Source organism: Podarcis bocagei, assembly GCF_964188305.1.
Source record: "Podarcis bocagei genome assembly, chromosome: 3".
Classification (NCBI taxonomy): Eukaryota; Metazoa; Chordata; class Lepidosauria; order Squamata; family Lacertidae; genus Podarcis; species Podarcis bocagei.
The window spans coordinates 72571505-72583921 of NC_138127.1; the positions used below are offsets into that span (position 1 = coordinate 72571505).

Here is a 12417-nt window from a genome sequence, read left to right on the forward strand (position 1 = left end):
AATGTCCTTGTGGTTTAGCAACTTCACACCTAAGCGTTATCTCTGGAGCCTGGCGGTCAGCAAACATCCTGCTACTTGCCTTTGTCAGGGGTCGTTTCTCAGAAATGGCTTAACCTCAACTAGCAAACTTCCTGCAGGGGCAAGCTAGCGGCACCCACAAGCTTGCATGCTTGCTGCCTGTGCAAAAGGTGGCAAAGTGACAAACATGAGAAAGAGAAATAGTCTTTAGCTTTCTAAAATGGCTTTGTGCTTTTAGCTTTTAGATGGCCCTATAATATGGCTTCAGAGGTTCTTAGCCTGGCTCTCTATTGGTCATCCTGACCTTCACCCCTGCACATACTCGAGGCGGCTTACAACATGAAAAAATGTGCATAATTACAAACATAACAAAAGTAGTCATAAACAATAAAATTCATCAAAAAGTAAACCACCAAACTGAACATTTCCCACATAAATCTAAAAATATATAAAAATAAAGATACAAAAAATTAATATCAACAACAAACCAAGTGTAATTTCTTACACTATAAAAGGCCCACATTAAGCAAGGCAATTTGATGACCCCTTTATTATCACCAAACAGGACACAGAAATAAAATCTGGATGTCTTCATATAACATCATTCCTTCAATACTTTGGATTAATGCTTTATCAGATTAGTGTTTTTCCCTCTTGAACTCAACTTGAACATCAGATTAAAAAAAGCACCAAACTGACTTCTTACAAACTAGATTACAGCAATAAAGAATAAAAGAAACAATTATAAAAAACCCCAGGTAAGATGACCTTCTGGATAAGGGGTTAGAAATTCAGATTACATCACAAAAGCATTTAGAATAGCCTTGTATACTATTAATTAGCAGAAAGGAAAGCACCAGAACAACACCTGTCTATTACAATTGCTGTATAATTTGAGCAGGAGTATCGACCTGTTACAGAGCTTAAATAATGTTTTAGTTGATCCAGGTAAACTTGTTCCATTAGTTGAGCATCACTCTATACTTATTTAAATCAATTCTTATGGGCTGCATTGAATGATGGCTCTGCCTTAGCAGAAAGTGCTTACTTACAGTCACACAAGTCAGCAGCACCTGGTTTCTGCCCAAAGCAGTCCTCTTTGCTGTGCCCCTTTCTGTTCTGGAGCGTCCCACAACCCTCCCAAGTAGCTGAGCTTTTATGAGTAGAAGGGTCAACAAACACTGCACAAATGGAAGAGCTTTCCACAAAGGCACAGCTTCCCTGCATATAACCCAATGTAATCCGCCTCATTCTAAAGTTAATTTACACCAGCTTTAAGAAGACATTCTCCGGTAATTTTGGTAGTCTTATTGCTTATTTAGGTAAGACTTGAGCAGGTTTGCTTGAGAAGCATCTTATGTGGGAGAATATGGCATGTCTATACCACCTCAACCTTTCCCTCCTGGGACAAAAAAATGTAATTTAATTTAAAAAGTCCAATTTGCAAGTGACTTTTCTGATATGGTTACTGCCGCAGTCTTGTTTTCCTGCATTGGTTTCCATTGCTTGCACAAGAAAGCCAAGTTAATTCAGGGGTCCCTGAGACACAAATAAGACTCTGCCCATTGGCTCTGAACACTGACTAAGAGAGTTTTAGCTTTCATTGCAGATCTCCACCCAAGAAGAGAATAAGCAATGAAGGCTGTCATCTGTCATATTAAGTGAAGACTTGAATGCGTCAGCAGAAGGATACAACTGACATTAAGAGGCTTTGATCAAATGGAGTATCTTTACTGAATATTGCAATGATAACCCTTCAGAAGTTTGCCTCCTGCAGTTGACCTTACAACTGCCTCCATTATTTGGGAGAGTCCATATGATCAGGAACACTGCAATCTTCTTCTGAATCTTACATATGTCATGGCAAAGAATGCAAGGCTGTGATTTTGAGAACAAGGATGCAAATTTTACTATGAGGTTATATTGATTGTGTATTTGCTATACACAATATCTATAAGACACCCGCACACACTCCAGAAGTATTTACTCGTGTTACTTTTGGCCTAGGAGATTTGTAACTTCTAACTGGGAGACTGGAAAATTCAGATGACTGACAACAAGCATTCAGGGACCAGTTGTGAGCTCTGGTGAGGCCTGATGAATTGAATTCAACAGGAAATGTTACAAATAAAAGATGGAACATTCTCCTACCTTTAAGAGTTTCTGCTTTGTGCTACTTTGGTCCAGGAATATTCATTAACAATTAGAAATGGTTGCTGGCCTTAGTAAAAGCAACCTGATAGATAATAGTAGATTATTATAACCTGCAACAGGTCCAAGGAAAATACATAGCAAGTTAAGAGTGGGGAGAAATCAAACATACTTCCACAGGTTCTAACAAGTAGCTTTGTTACCATGGCTTACCATTCACACAGTGCTCTGCTGAAATTGCCCCTGGAAGCTGTTAAGTGCATATTTTCTCACTCCAGCATCACAACATGAATTACTGCTAGAAAACGAACTCAATTTTCTTGCGGCAGTAATTTTTTATTTTTAGTAATGCCAAGAAATCTCAGCAAGGACCATTGGCCCTCCTGAGTAAGATGATATAAATGAATGGAAGACTAAGAAAAAAATATAGCGCTGATACATATACACAAAAACGCAGGCATTATAATGGGGGGGGGGGAATATAATCATTACTTCCAGCTGAGGCTTACATCTTGAAGAAAAGGCCTGGTACCAGCAGCCTATACTTAGGCTTGCATGAGGGTCCTCAAGCTGAAAGGCAACAGTGCATGCTGCTTGGCCAGCAAAGTCCCCTGGTGCCACAGCTTCATCTCTTAAAAGAAATTAGCCTTGTTATAGCCCTAGGGGTGTTATTTAATACTCCATATCTCACCTCAGCCATCCCCTCCCAACTTTCTCGTTCTGCCTGAGTCCCCCAAGGAGAGCTGTAATTGATGATTAGCATTCCAAAGCCATGCTTGCATCCTGTGAGCCCGTCATATTTAATTACATTTTAACTATATTCGTCTTCAATAATAGCCTGAACATAATTTAGATAATTATCTCACGCTCTCTCATTCTCAGAGTCTGTCTGTTCCAGAGCTTCCTGCGACGAATATTGCTTTCTCTGCTCAAACACATAAACAGACTCTTGGGCTAAGTACTTTCATCTTTCCAACAGCAACAGCTGTCACTAAGAAACTCAGTAGCTTTGAGCATCCCACAGTCAATTCAAAGACAAGTTTTCATCCTTCTTCTTGCTCCTTTATTTTGGAGGCAGAGGGAAGGGAAAATACATTATTGCTCAGGATACAAATTGCCTATATTACAGGCACCCCCCTCCCACTTACACATGGGTTCTGTTCCAGGCGCCCACACACGAGTTGAAATCGTGTAAAATGGGGAGCAACCTCTAAAACGCCTCTAAATGCTCATTTTGTCCTGCTCTCCAATCCCCCCCCAACTCAACTCTCCCTTCAACCAGAGTTGAAGCTCTGGGGCCAGTAGGAGGATGAAGGATGTACAGGAAAGCACCTGCTACTGCTGGGCTATCCCACACATCAGCTGTTACGCAGGGAGGCTGAGCAGCTGAAACAAAACCCCATTGCACCTCCAGTGTCTTTGGGGCTTCCTCCGCCCTCACTGATGTCCTCCTCAGCCACAAGGACTCTTCAGGTCTCTCCTGCCACTTCCTGGTATGATTCCATTTACTTATTTCCTGGCACTGCAGGTGCATAGAACACACATAATTGCGGGGGGGGGGGGGATTCCTGTATAATTTTCTACTTTTCTTCCATCCTTAAAGTAATAACCATTGTTAGAACATGTCTTTGTCTACATCTGTACAGTTAACAAACATGTATATCAAATGTTATCTGTTAGGTCCTTGGTGTACCATGGCACAAAACTGGATTTTCTAAGTGTGGGGAATGGCAACAAGACAATAAACTAGAGGTTAAAGCAATCAAATACACAATATATTACAAAAATAAGATTCAGCTCATAGACGGAATTCAGATTAGACTGACAACTATATGTTGTCTATAGGAGGCTATAGGCGGCAGGAGATCAGGGGCAATAGCATGAGAAGGGGGGGGAGAAGCAATGTGTGGGTGGTGTAGAAAGGTTGATAACATATAATTCGATGGAAGGAAATAGATGCCAGTTAGACATGTGGGGTTAAGAAGAAGGGAGTCAAATGTAAACAACACATTGCTTGAATTGGTGTGAGGAATCTTACTTGGAGAATTAGAGAAGCAAGTAGGTAAACAAAATGAGAGGGCAAAAGGTGATGATGCACAAAATCTGAAATGACAAATAGGAGGTAGAAGCGTGGACCAACCTGTAGGAATTGCGGCAGGAGATGTATGTGCTGTGTGCTAGAAATTGTATGCCAGCTGCCAAACTTGAAATGGTGAGGCAACCAGGTGGAGGAAGGGATTAGCAGCTAGCAGAAAGGGCTAGAGGCCTTGCTTTTCTGGGTGTTCCTGTATACAATGGTACCCTGAGTTACATACGCTTCAGGTTACAGACTTCGCTAACCCAGAAATAGTACCTCGGGTTAAGAACTTTGCTTCAGGATGAGAACAGAAATTGTGCTCCGGTGGCGCAGCAGGCCCCATTAGCTAAAGTGGTGCTTCGGGTTAAGAACAGTTTCAGGTTAAGAACGGACCTCTGGAATGAATTAAGTTCTTAACCCGAGGTACCACTGCAATAGCTTTCTTACCATTGCCCCAATTCTGCCCCACCACTACTGAGAATACTTGCAGTTGGGAAGTTCTCAGGAGTGGTTGGCAGCCACAGTGGAGAATTCAGCATCCCAGAAATTAGATAAATGCTTGAGAAAGTTATCTCCCAAAGTAACAAACAGAAGCTCATGAACTGAATTTGGTTCTCATATCAGAAAATAATACATTTATCTTGATTATTTGAAAACAACCAAAACTCTGAGTTCACATGGGAGGGAGTGGAATAATTGCTCTGGAAAACTGAAATAATGTAATTTGTGCTATAGATATGGCGAGGGAGGGGAGCATTATCACAGCTGCTATAGTGACAGTGGAAGTACATCCACAACCCCCCCCCCATGAGAACAGCATCTGGAAAAAAACTAAAGCCACAGAAGATACATGAGTTTAAAACATGAAACACTGATACATGCAACATGTTGTTACTTATGATTTTACAATTAGGCATTATTTATATCTTTTGATTATGATAAATAAATATGAATTAGATATTAACTGCTATACTTCATTCAAATTAAGTTAAAATAGTATTGCTGAGTTATTGTATTTATCATCATTATATTCCACTTGATCATAATTATATTCTCATTGTGGTGTATTTGAGTATTAATCTGGCATGCCATGGGAGTTGAGCTGGTGACAAGGATTGGTATTTTCTATGTAAAGGTACCCCTGACCGTTAGGTCCAGTCGTGGACGACTCTGGGGTTGCGCGCTCATCTCGCTCTACAGTGGTACCTCGGGTTACATACGCTTCAGGTTACATACGCTTCAGGTTACAGACTCCGCTAACCCAGAAATATTACCTCGGGTTAAGAACTTTGCTTTGCGGAGCGGCAGCAACGGGAGGCCCCATTAACTAAAGTGGTGCTTCAGGTTAAGAACAGTTTCATGTTAAGAACGAACCTCTGGAACGAATTAAGTACTTAACCCGAGGTACCACTGTAGAGGCCGAGGGAGCTGGTGTTTGTCCGCAGACAGCTTCCAGGTCATGTGGCCAGCATGACTAAGCCGCTTCTGGGTACTAATCTATAATTAATCTGATTAAGGAAATATGAAGATGGGATGACACTGGATAACTTATGGGTATGATCAGGCTTTTAAATAAATAAACAAATAATGTAACATAAAATACTGAAATGAATCTTTCTTTTTGATGTATGATGTGTGGATTAATTTAATTATTGTTCTCATTGATTACAGATCAAGATGGTAATATATAATGCAGATATGTGTTTATATATATAAGCACACATACACATACATCTACATATACAGATCGATAACATATTTTTTTACAAGAGCTCTGTACATGATCAGTCCATTTTTTTAAAAAAACCCAACCATTTATAGGATTTCCTAAAATTTATTTATTTATATTAGATTTATATAGCAATAATTTTAGCAAATACTAGCAAATAATTCTCTGTAGCAAGATTACTTTGCTTTGACACACCTGTAAGGTAACAGCTTAAAAGCATATGGGAGGGTTGGGGGAGAGAAATTACCACATTTTAAGTAATATGAAACAGGATGGATGCAAACCTGTCTTTCAATGAACAGAAAGGCTCCACTCATTTGTAAAAAAGACAAATAATACTCTTCTGCCCACTGGCAATTCCCAACACTGTTCTGGAGGATTCCACAACCTCTGGAGCAGGTTTTAGGGGCACGGGAAATTGGTGGGGGAGCTGGTGAAAACTGCCACTTCCTTTCCACTCATAAATAATGTGGCTCCAAACCATTTCCACTGAAGCAAGGGAGAGGGCAGTAAGACCATTAGGTTTAGGGTATAAAATTACCTAACTGCACCACTGGATGACAGTCAAACCGTATATTTCGGAAAGCAGCCGGAATACATATATTGATCTCCCTTTTGAGCTGTTAAGAGAAACTGGAAAATGTCATCTAATGGGAACATAAATATACATTCTATTGATGTGACAATGAACTAATATGACTCCCTGTACTAATTAAAAATACAGAACAGAAGATCATAAATGATAATAAAGGTAACTAAAGATGCATAATCAGTGTTCTGAAGAAAATGTAATATGAACAAGCATCTCACATTGTTAGAGGTGTTATACTTACATGACTGGCTTATGCATCAATTATTAAGATAGTTGCTTAACAAAAACAAAAACCTAAAGAGAAATATTCAGTTCCCAAATGACTCAAAGTGTTAAACATGCCAACAACTGTGGCATTCCGATAAATGTTACTTCTTCCGTCTCTGGCAACGAAACCAGCATAGCAGAATCTCTGCCTATATATTCTCTGAGGAGTTAGCAATTAGTCTTTCTTGGACTAATTTATTTTTAATACATTTCTATCAGATTCATGCATGGAAGCGGCTGTTTCTGTTTAAAATACTCGAAACAACATAGGGAAGTAATTTACTTAAAATGAAAGAACAAATAGGCAGCTAAATAATTACAGCTGAGGTATCTGTTCACCTAGGCGTTTACTATGCATTTGTGTAGCAAATAATATTATGGTCTGTGGAGATCTTGATGTTACCCTGGCCCTAGTTTTTAAAGGTTTTCAATGAGAAATGTCTTCCTAGAAACTTGAATTCTTGCTAGATACAGACAAAAATATTCAATGTCAGATTCCCGACTATCAATCAGGTACTGATTAATGTATTTTTATACAGTGGTGCCCCGCAAGACGAATGCCTCGCAAGACGGAAAACTCGCTAGATGAAAGAGTTTTCCGTTTTGGAGGTGCTTCGCAAAACGAATTTCCTATGGGCTTGCTTCGCAAGACGACAATGTCTTGTGAGTTCCTGCTGGTTCCCCCCCCTTTTCTAAGCCGCTAAGCCGCTTATCAGCTGATCCGATCAGCAGATAAGCCGCTAAAAGCCGCTAATAGCGCTAATCCGCTAATCCTTCAATGGGCTTGCTTCGCAAGACGAAAAAACCGCTAGACGAAGAGAATCACAGAACGGATTCTTTTCGTCTTGCGAGGCACCACTGTACAGCATCATTAAAATATATGGAACTTTAAAACATAAATAAAACAAACCAATCACTGTCCCAAGGACTTACAATCTGACATTGGGGAAGAGAACAGAGGGAGGAAAGGGTAAGTTTAGATTTCATTGCATTTATTTATTTGATTATCCACTTTGTAAACTGACCTGCATCACATCACTGTGATCCCAGGACATTTTCCAATGATGAACAAAATCCAATGATACATAAAATTAAAAACACCCCTATTAATATAAGCAAACAACAGAGCATCATCATCAGAACAATAAAGCCCCTGAGTGGTTAATTATCTGATCAAGCTGGCAATGAGGGGGAAATCAAAGACTTTCAGAAAAGGGAGGCTTGGGCAGAGAGCACTGCAGGCAAATAAATTGGGCTCCCTTTTCCTTCAGGCCTTCATAGAATCATAGAACTGTAGAGCTGGAACGGACTCCAAGGGCAGTCCAGTCCAACCCCCTGCAATGCATGAATCCTGTCCCTCGGTGGGCTTGAGCCACCAACCTTTTGGTTAACAGCCAGACACACTGACCTGTTCAGAACTTGCAATGCACCAAGCCAGAGAGAGGAAGACCACCAGCCAGGGATTGTGCTCCATTAGGGGCTTGCTTCTAGGCAAGCAGAAAAACAGGAGCCCATGCTGGGCCACTGCACCTAACAGTGTTTGGTTTAGTGAGTCAAAGGTTGTGTAGGTGTAACTTTAACTTCTGTCTAAGTTTTTGTGCTAATGTCTTACAGAAGAAAAACTCTTACAGAAACGCTCCCTCTTTAATTCCTGCATCTCCCATCTCCCCATAAGATATCTCTCATAATTTGGACATGGATTCAAGGCTAAATGTTTACATTTTTGTAAAAAGAGGGAACCTACAATCATCAATAGCTTACTTTTTTGTGTGAAACTGCCACAAAGTTTTATGGCGCATGATTTACAACAGAAATAAAATGTGGAACTGATAGTGCATATTTATTACAACGGAAAATCCAACATAAAAGATTTAATGAAGTCTATACTGACTTCCTTGGCATTTTTTATAAAGCTGCTCATGTAATAATAATGATGACACCATTTTAAAACGGTGTTTTGATTAATCCAGGAAAGAGAAAAACGTGTAAAACACAAAACTCATAATGAACAACATTTATACACCCAAATATCAGGACCTTTTGATACTAAATGTTTTACAATTATAACCTGGACCTTTGAAATTGGGAACATCTTGGAAAAACCATGGTTTTATACAAACATAAACACATGTATGAAATCTTAAATAAATTTAATAATGTAACCCTGGAAATAATACAATTCATCACATTTTCTGCCACAAGAAGTCAAACAAATCAATTATCTGAGCATATATATTTAACTGGCTGACTGACCGAACCCAAAGGGTGCTCATCAATGGTTCCTCTTCATCCTGGAGAAGAGTGACTAGTGGGGTGCCACAGGGTTCTGTCTTGGGCCCGGTCTTATTCAACATCTTTATCAACGACTTGGATGATGGACTCAAGGGCATCCTGATCAAATTTGCAGATGACACCAAACTGGGAGGGGTGGCTAACACCCCAGAGGACAGGATCACACTTCAAAACGACCTTGACAGATTAGAAAACTGGGCCAAAACAAACAAGATGAATTTTAACAGGGAGAAATGTAAAGTATTGCACTTGGGCAAAAAAAATGAGAGGCACAAATACAAGATGGGTGACACCTGGCTTGAGAGCAGTACATGTGAAAAGGATCTAGGAGTCTTGGTTGACCACAAACTTGACATGAGCCAACAGTGTGACGCGGCAGCTAAAAAAGCCAATGCAATTCTGGGCCTCATCAATAGGAGTATAGCATCTAGATCACGGGAAGTAATAGTGCCACTGTATTCTGCTCTGGTCAGACCTCACCTGGAGTACTGTGTCCAGTTCTGGGCACCACAATTCAAGAAGGACACTGACAAACTGGAACGTGTCCAGAGGAGGGCAACCAAAATGGTCAAAGGCCTGGAAACGATGCCTTATGAGGAACGGCTAAGGGAGCTGGGCATGTTTAGCCTAGAGAAGAGGAGGTTAAGGGGTGATATGATAGCCATGTTCAAATATATAAAAGGATGTCACATAGAGGAGGGAGAAAGGTTGTTTTCTGCTGCCCCAGAGAAGCGGACACGGAGCAATGGATCCAAACTACAAGAAAGAAGATTCCACCTAAACATTAGGAAGAACTTCCTGACAGTAAGAGCTGTTCGACAGTGGAATTTGCTGCCAAGGAGTGTGGTGGAGTCTCCTACTTTGGAGGTCTTTAAGCAGAGGCTTGACAACCATATGTCAGGAGTGCTCTGATGGTGTTTCCTGCTTGGCAGGGGGTTGGACTCGATGGCCCTTGTGGTCTCTTCCAACTCTATGATTCTATGATTCTATGAAATACAAATACAGTGGTACCTCAGGTTACATACGCTTCAGGTTACATGCGCTTCAGGTTACAGACTCCACTAACCCATAAATAGTGCTTCAGGTTAAGAACTTTGCTTCAGGTTGAGAACAGAAATCGTGCTCTGGCGGCGTGGCGGCAGCAGGAGGCTCCATTAGCTAAAGTGGTGCTTCAGGTTAAGAACAGTTTCAGGTTAAGAACGAACCTCTGGAACGAATTAAGTACTTAACCCAAGGTACGACTGTACAGCAGTATAAAATAGTCATCCACCTTGTGCTTCACTTGAGTCTCAAATCCCCCCCATCTCAATTATCTAATCTCATGCAACACTTGCCCTTCACATTGTGTTTTGGGGGCTGCATGGTGCAGTTTAAACCACAGCACTATTTTGGAAGTCTAAGCTGAGGCTGCCTTCTCTCATCTAACTAAAGAAGATAGTAGTTGCTTAAGGATGCAATACTATAGACACTTTCCTGAGAGTAAGCCATTGTGAAGAAACTGGAGCTTACTTCCATGGACAGGATTGTGTGGTAAAACTAAACTAATTGCTCAGACTAAGTAACTGGTTTCAAATTTTGCAGGTTTAGAGGGGGCAGTACCCTCCCACCCTCTGACCAGTTTCCATGTCTGTTGTCTGCTGAGAATGACATTGTGCATGTCAAGTTAGAACAGTGAGAGAACTGTTATGGCAGCTTTCCTTTAGAGGCTCAGTGATGCTCATATCAAGTTATCTTCTGAAAGTGATCTGTTTTAATACACCATGTATTGCAGTATTTTGATGCCATTACCCAATTAGAGGCAGATGGGGCGCGTCAACCTGGGAAGGTAGCCGATCTTGGAGAAAGTAAACTCTGATCCTAAACCTCTGCTGCCTTGTGGGATCTCTTCATGAGAAAAAAAGGCTAAGGTAGTGGTTTTTTCAAAGAGGGGGTTGAAGTTGTTGAGGGATGTCAGGGGTTCAGGAGCAGAGGCAAGGGCAAGGGAGGAAACAGAGAGCGAGGGGGAGGAGGCAGAAGAAAAGATGAGTGATGACGACGACCCGAGATCTCCGAATCTTTCCAGTGAATCAGAAGATTCACAGAAAGGAGCACCAGTGGCCAGGGCAAGGGGGGAGCCTAGGGGGACACCCCAGGAAGATAGAGCCAGAGGGGACTCAGAGGGGAGCAGTTGGAAATCGGGACCAGCGTCACTGCCAGAGAGTAGGGAAGAGGAAGGGCGCCAGGGATCAAGCGCTGGCAGCTCACAACAGGGGGGAGGGCACGAGTCAGGAGTGGCCACACCTCCATCGGGGAGCGAAGAAACGGTCAGACGGAAAGTGGAAGGTTGGGCGCGCGCGCCAAGTTCAAATGCACAGGAAAGTGACGCAGTAGGCAGCCCGGAAAGGGAGCCAGGTCCTAAAGCCCGGCGCAAGGAGACAGGAGGTTCCGGGGGGTCGGCGTCAGAAGAATCCCGGAAGGAAGAGACCCCGGGGGGGAGAGGGACCCAGAGGAGAACAGTCAGGCGGAAAAGGTGGAGCAGGGCTAGGATATTAAGTTGGTGCTCAAGGGGCGGAGACTCAGACGGAGCTTCGCCGATCTAACCACTGGACGTAGAGTTGCACGCAGCAGCTTGAGAATGGAAACTGTAACTCAATAAAGACTTTTACTTAATGATCGCTGGCTAGCGTGATCCTCTGTGAGCTAGGATCTGGAAGCAGCTCTGACAGTAAGCTCCGTCTCTTGAATTGTGGGCATCTACGGCCTCAAGGAGAGGAGAGAAAGCGGGTGCCTACTAGCGAGCTCACGAACGGCAGACACCATGACGGCTGAGCAGCAGATAGCGGAACTCAGAGAAGCAGTGACACAACTGAATGCCGAGGCTCTCGCATCCAGGAAGAGAGAGGAGGAGGCAGCTGCCGCCTACAGGGATCTCCAGGTCAGGTTGGACATGCTTACGAAGCAAGGGCAACTGACACCCAAACAGGAGGGAATTGGGTTGGGGAGACGAACAGGCGGTCTGGTCTCTCACTTCGATGGGAACCTGCAACAGTACCCCAACTTTAGAGCAGATGTAATGTGTGCACTGCAACTGCTGAACAAGGACTTTAGAGATGAACAAGAGAAAGTGGGATTCATCATGTCCCATTTGCATGGAGATGCTAAAGCATGGCTGCGCAATTTGTGGAGGGATAAGGATCCGGCGCTCCAAAATGCGGATGCCTTTATTAAAGCGATGGATGGGTGCTTTTTATCAAGCATTGACGTGGATCTTGCTCGGCAGCAGATACATGGACTGAAGCAAGGGAGGGCCAG

General features: G+C 42.3%; 2 protein-coding genes across 7 annotated transcripts in view; one reads left to right on the plus strand and one right to left on the minus strand.

Moving 5' to 3' along the window:
* The window catches only part of LOC308582914 (uncharacterized protein), a gene marked incomplete at its 3' end in the record, with an annotated part of 85785 nt that extends 80589 nt beyond the window's left edge, over positions 1-5196 (plus strand). The window contains exon 4 of one of the 2 annotated variants that reach the window (XR_014005935.1): positions 1616-5196. Coding sequence is in view for 1 of the 2 variants with exons in the window: in XM_081186503.1 (XP_081042629.1) it covers positions 2026-2036 (11 nt within the window). The remainder of the gene's footprint in view (positions 1-1615) is intronic. The other variant, XM_081186503.1, reaches the window with a different exon arrangement.
* BTBD9 (BTB domain containing 9) overlaps positions 1-12417 on the minus strand; it is a 182521-nt gene that overhangs the window by 20805 nt on the left and 149299 nt on the right. The window lies entirely within an intron of this gene.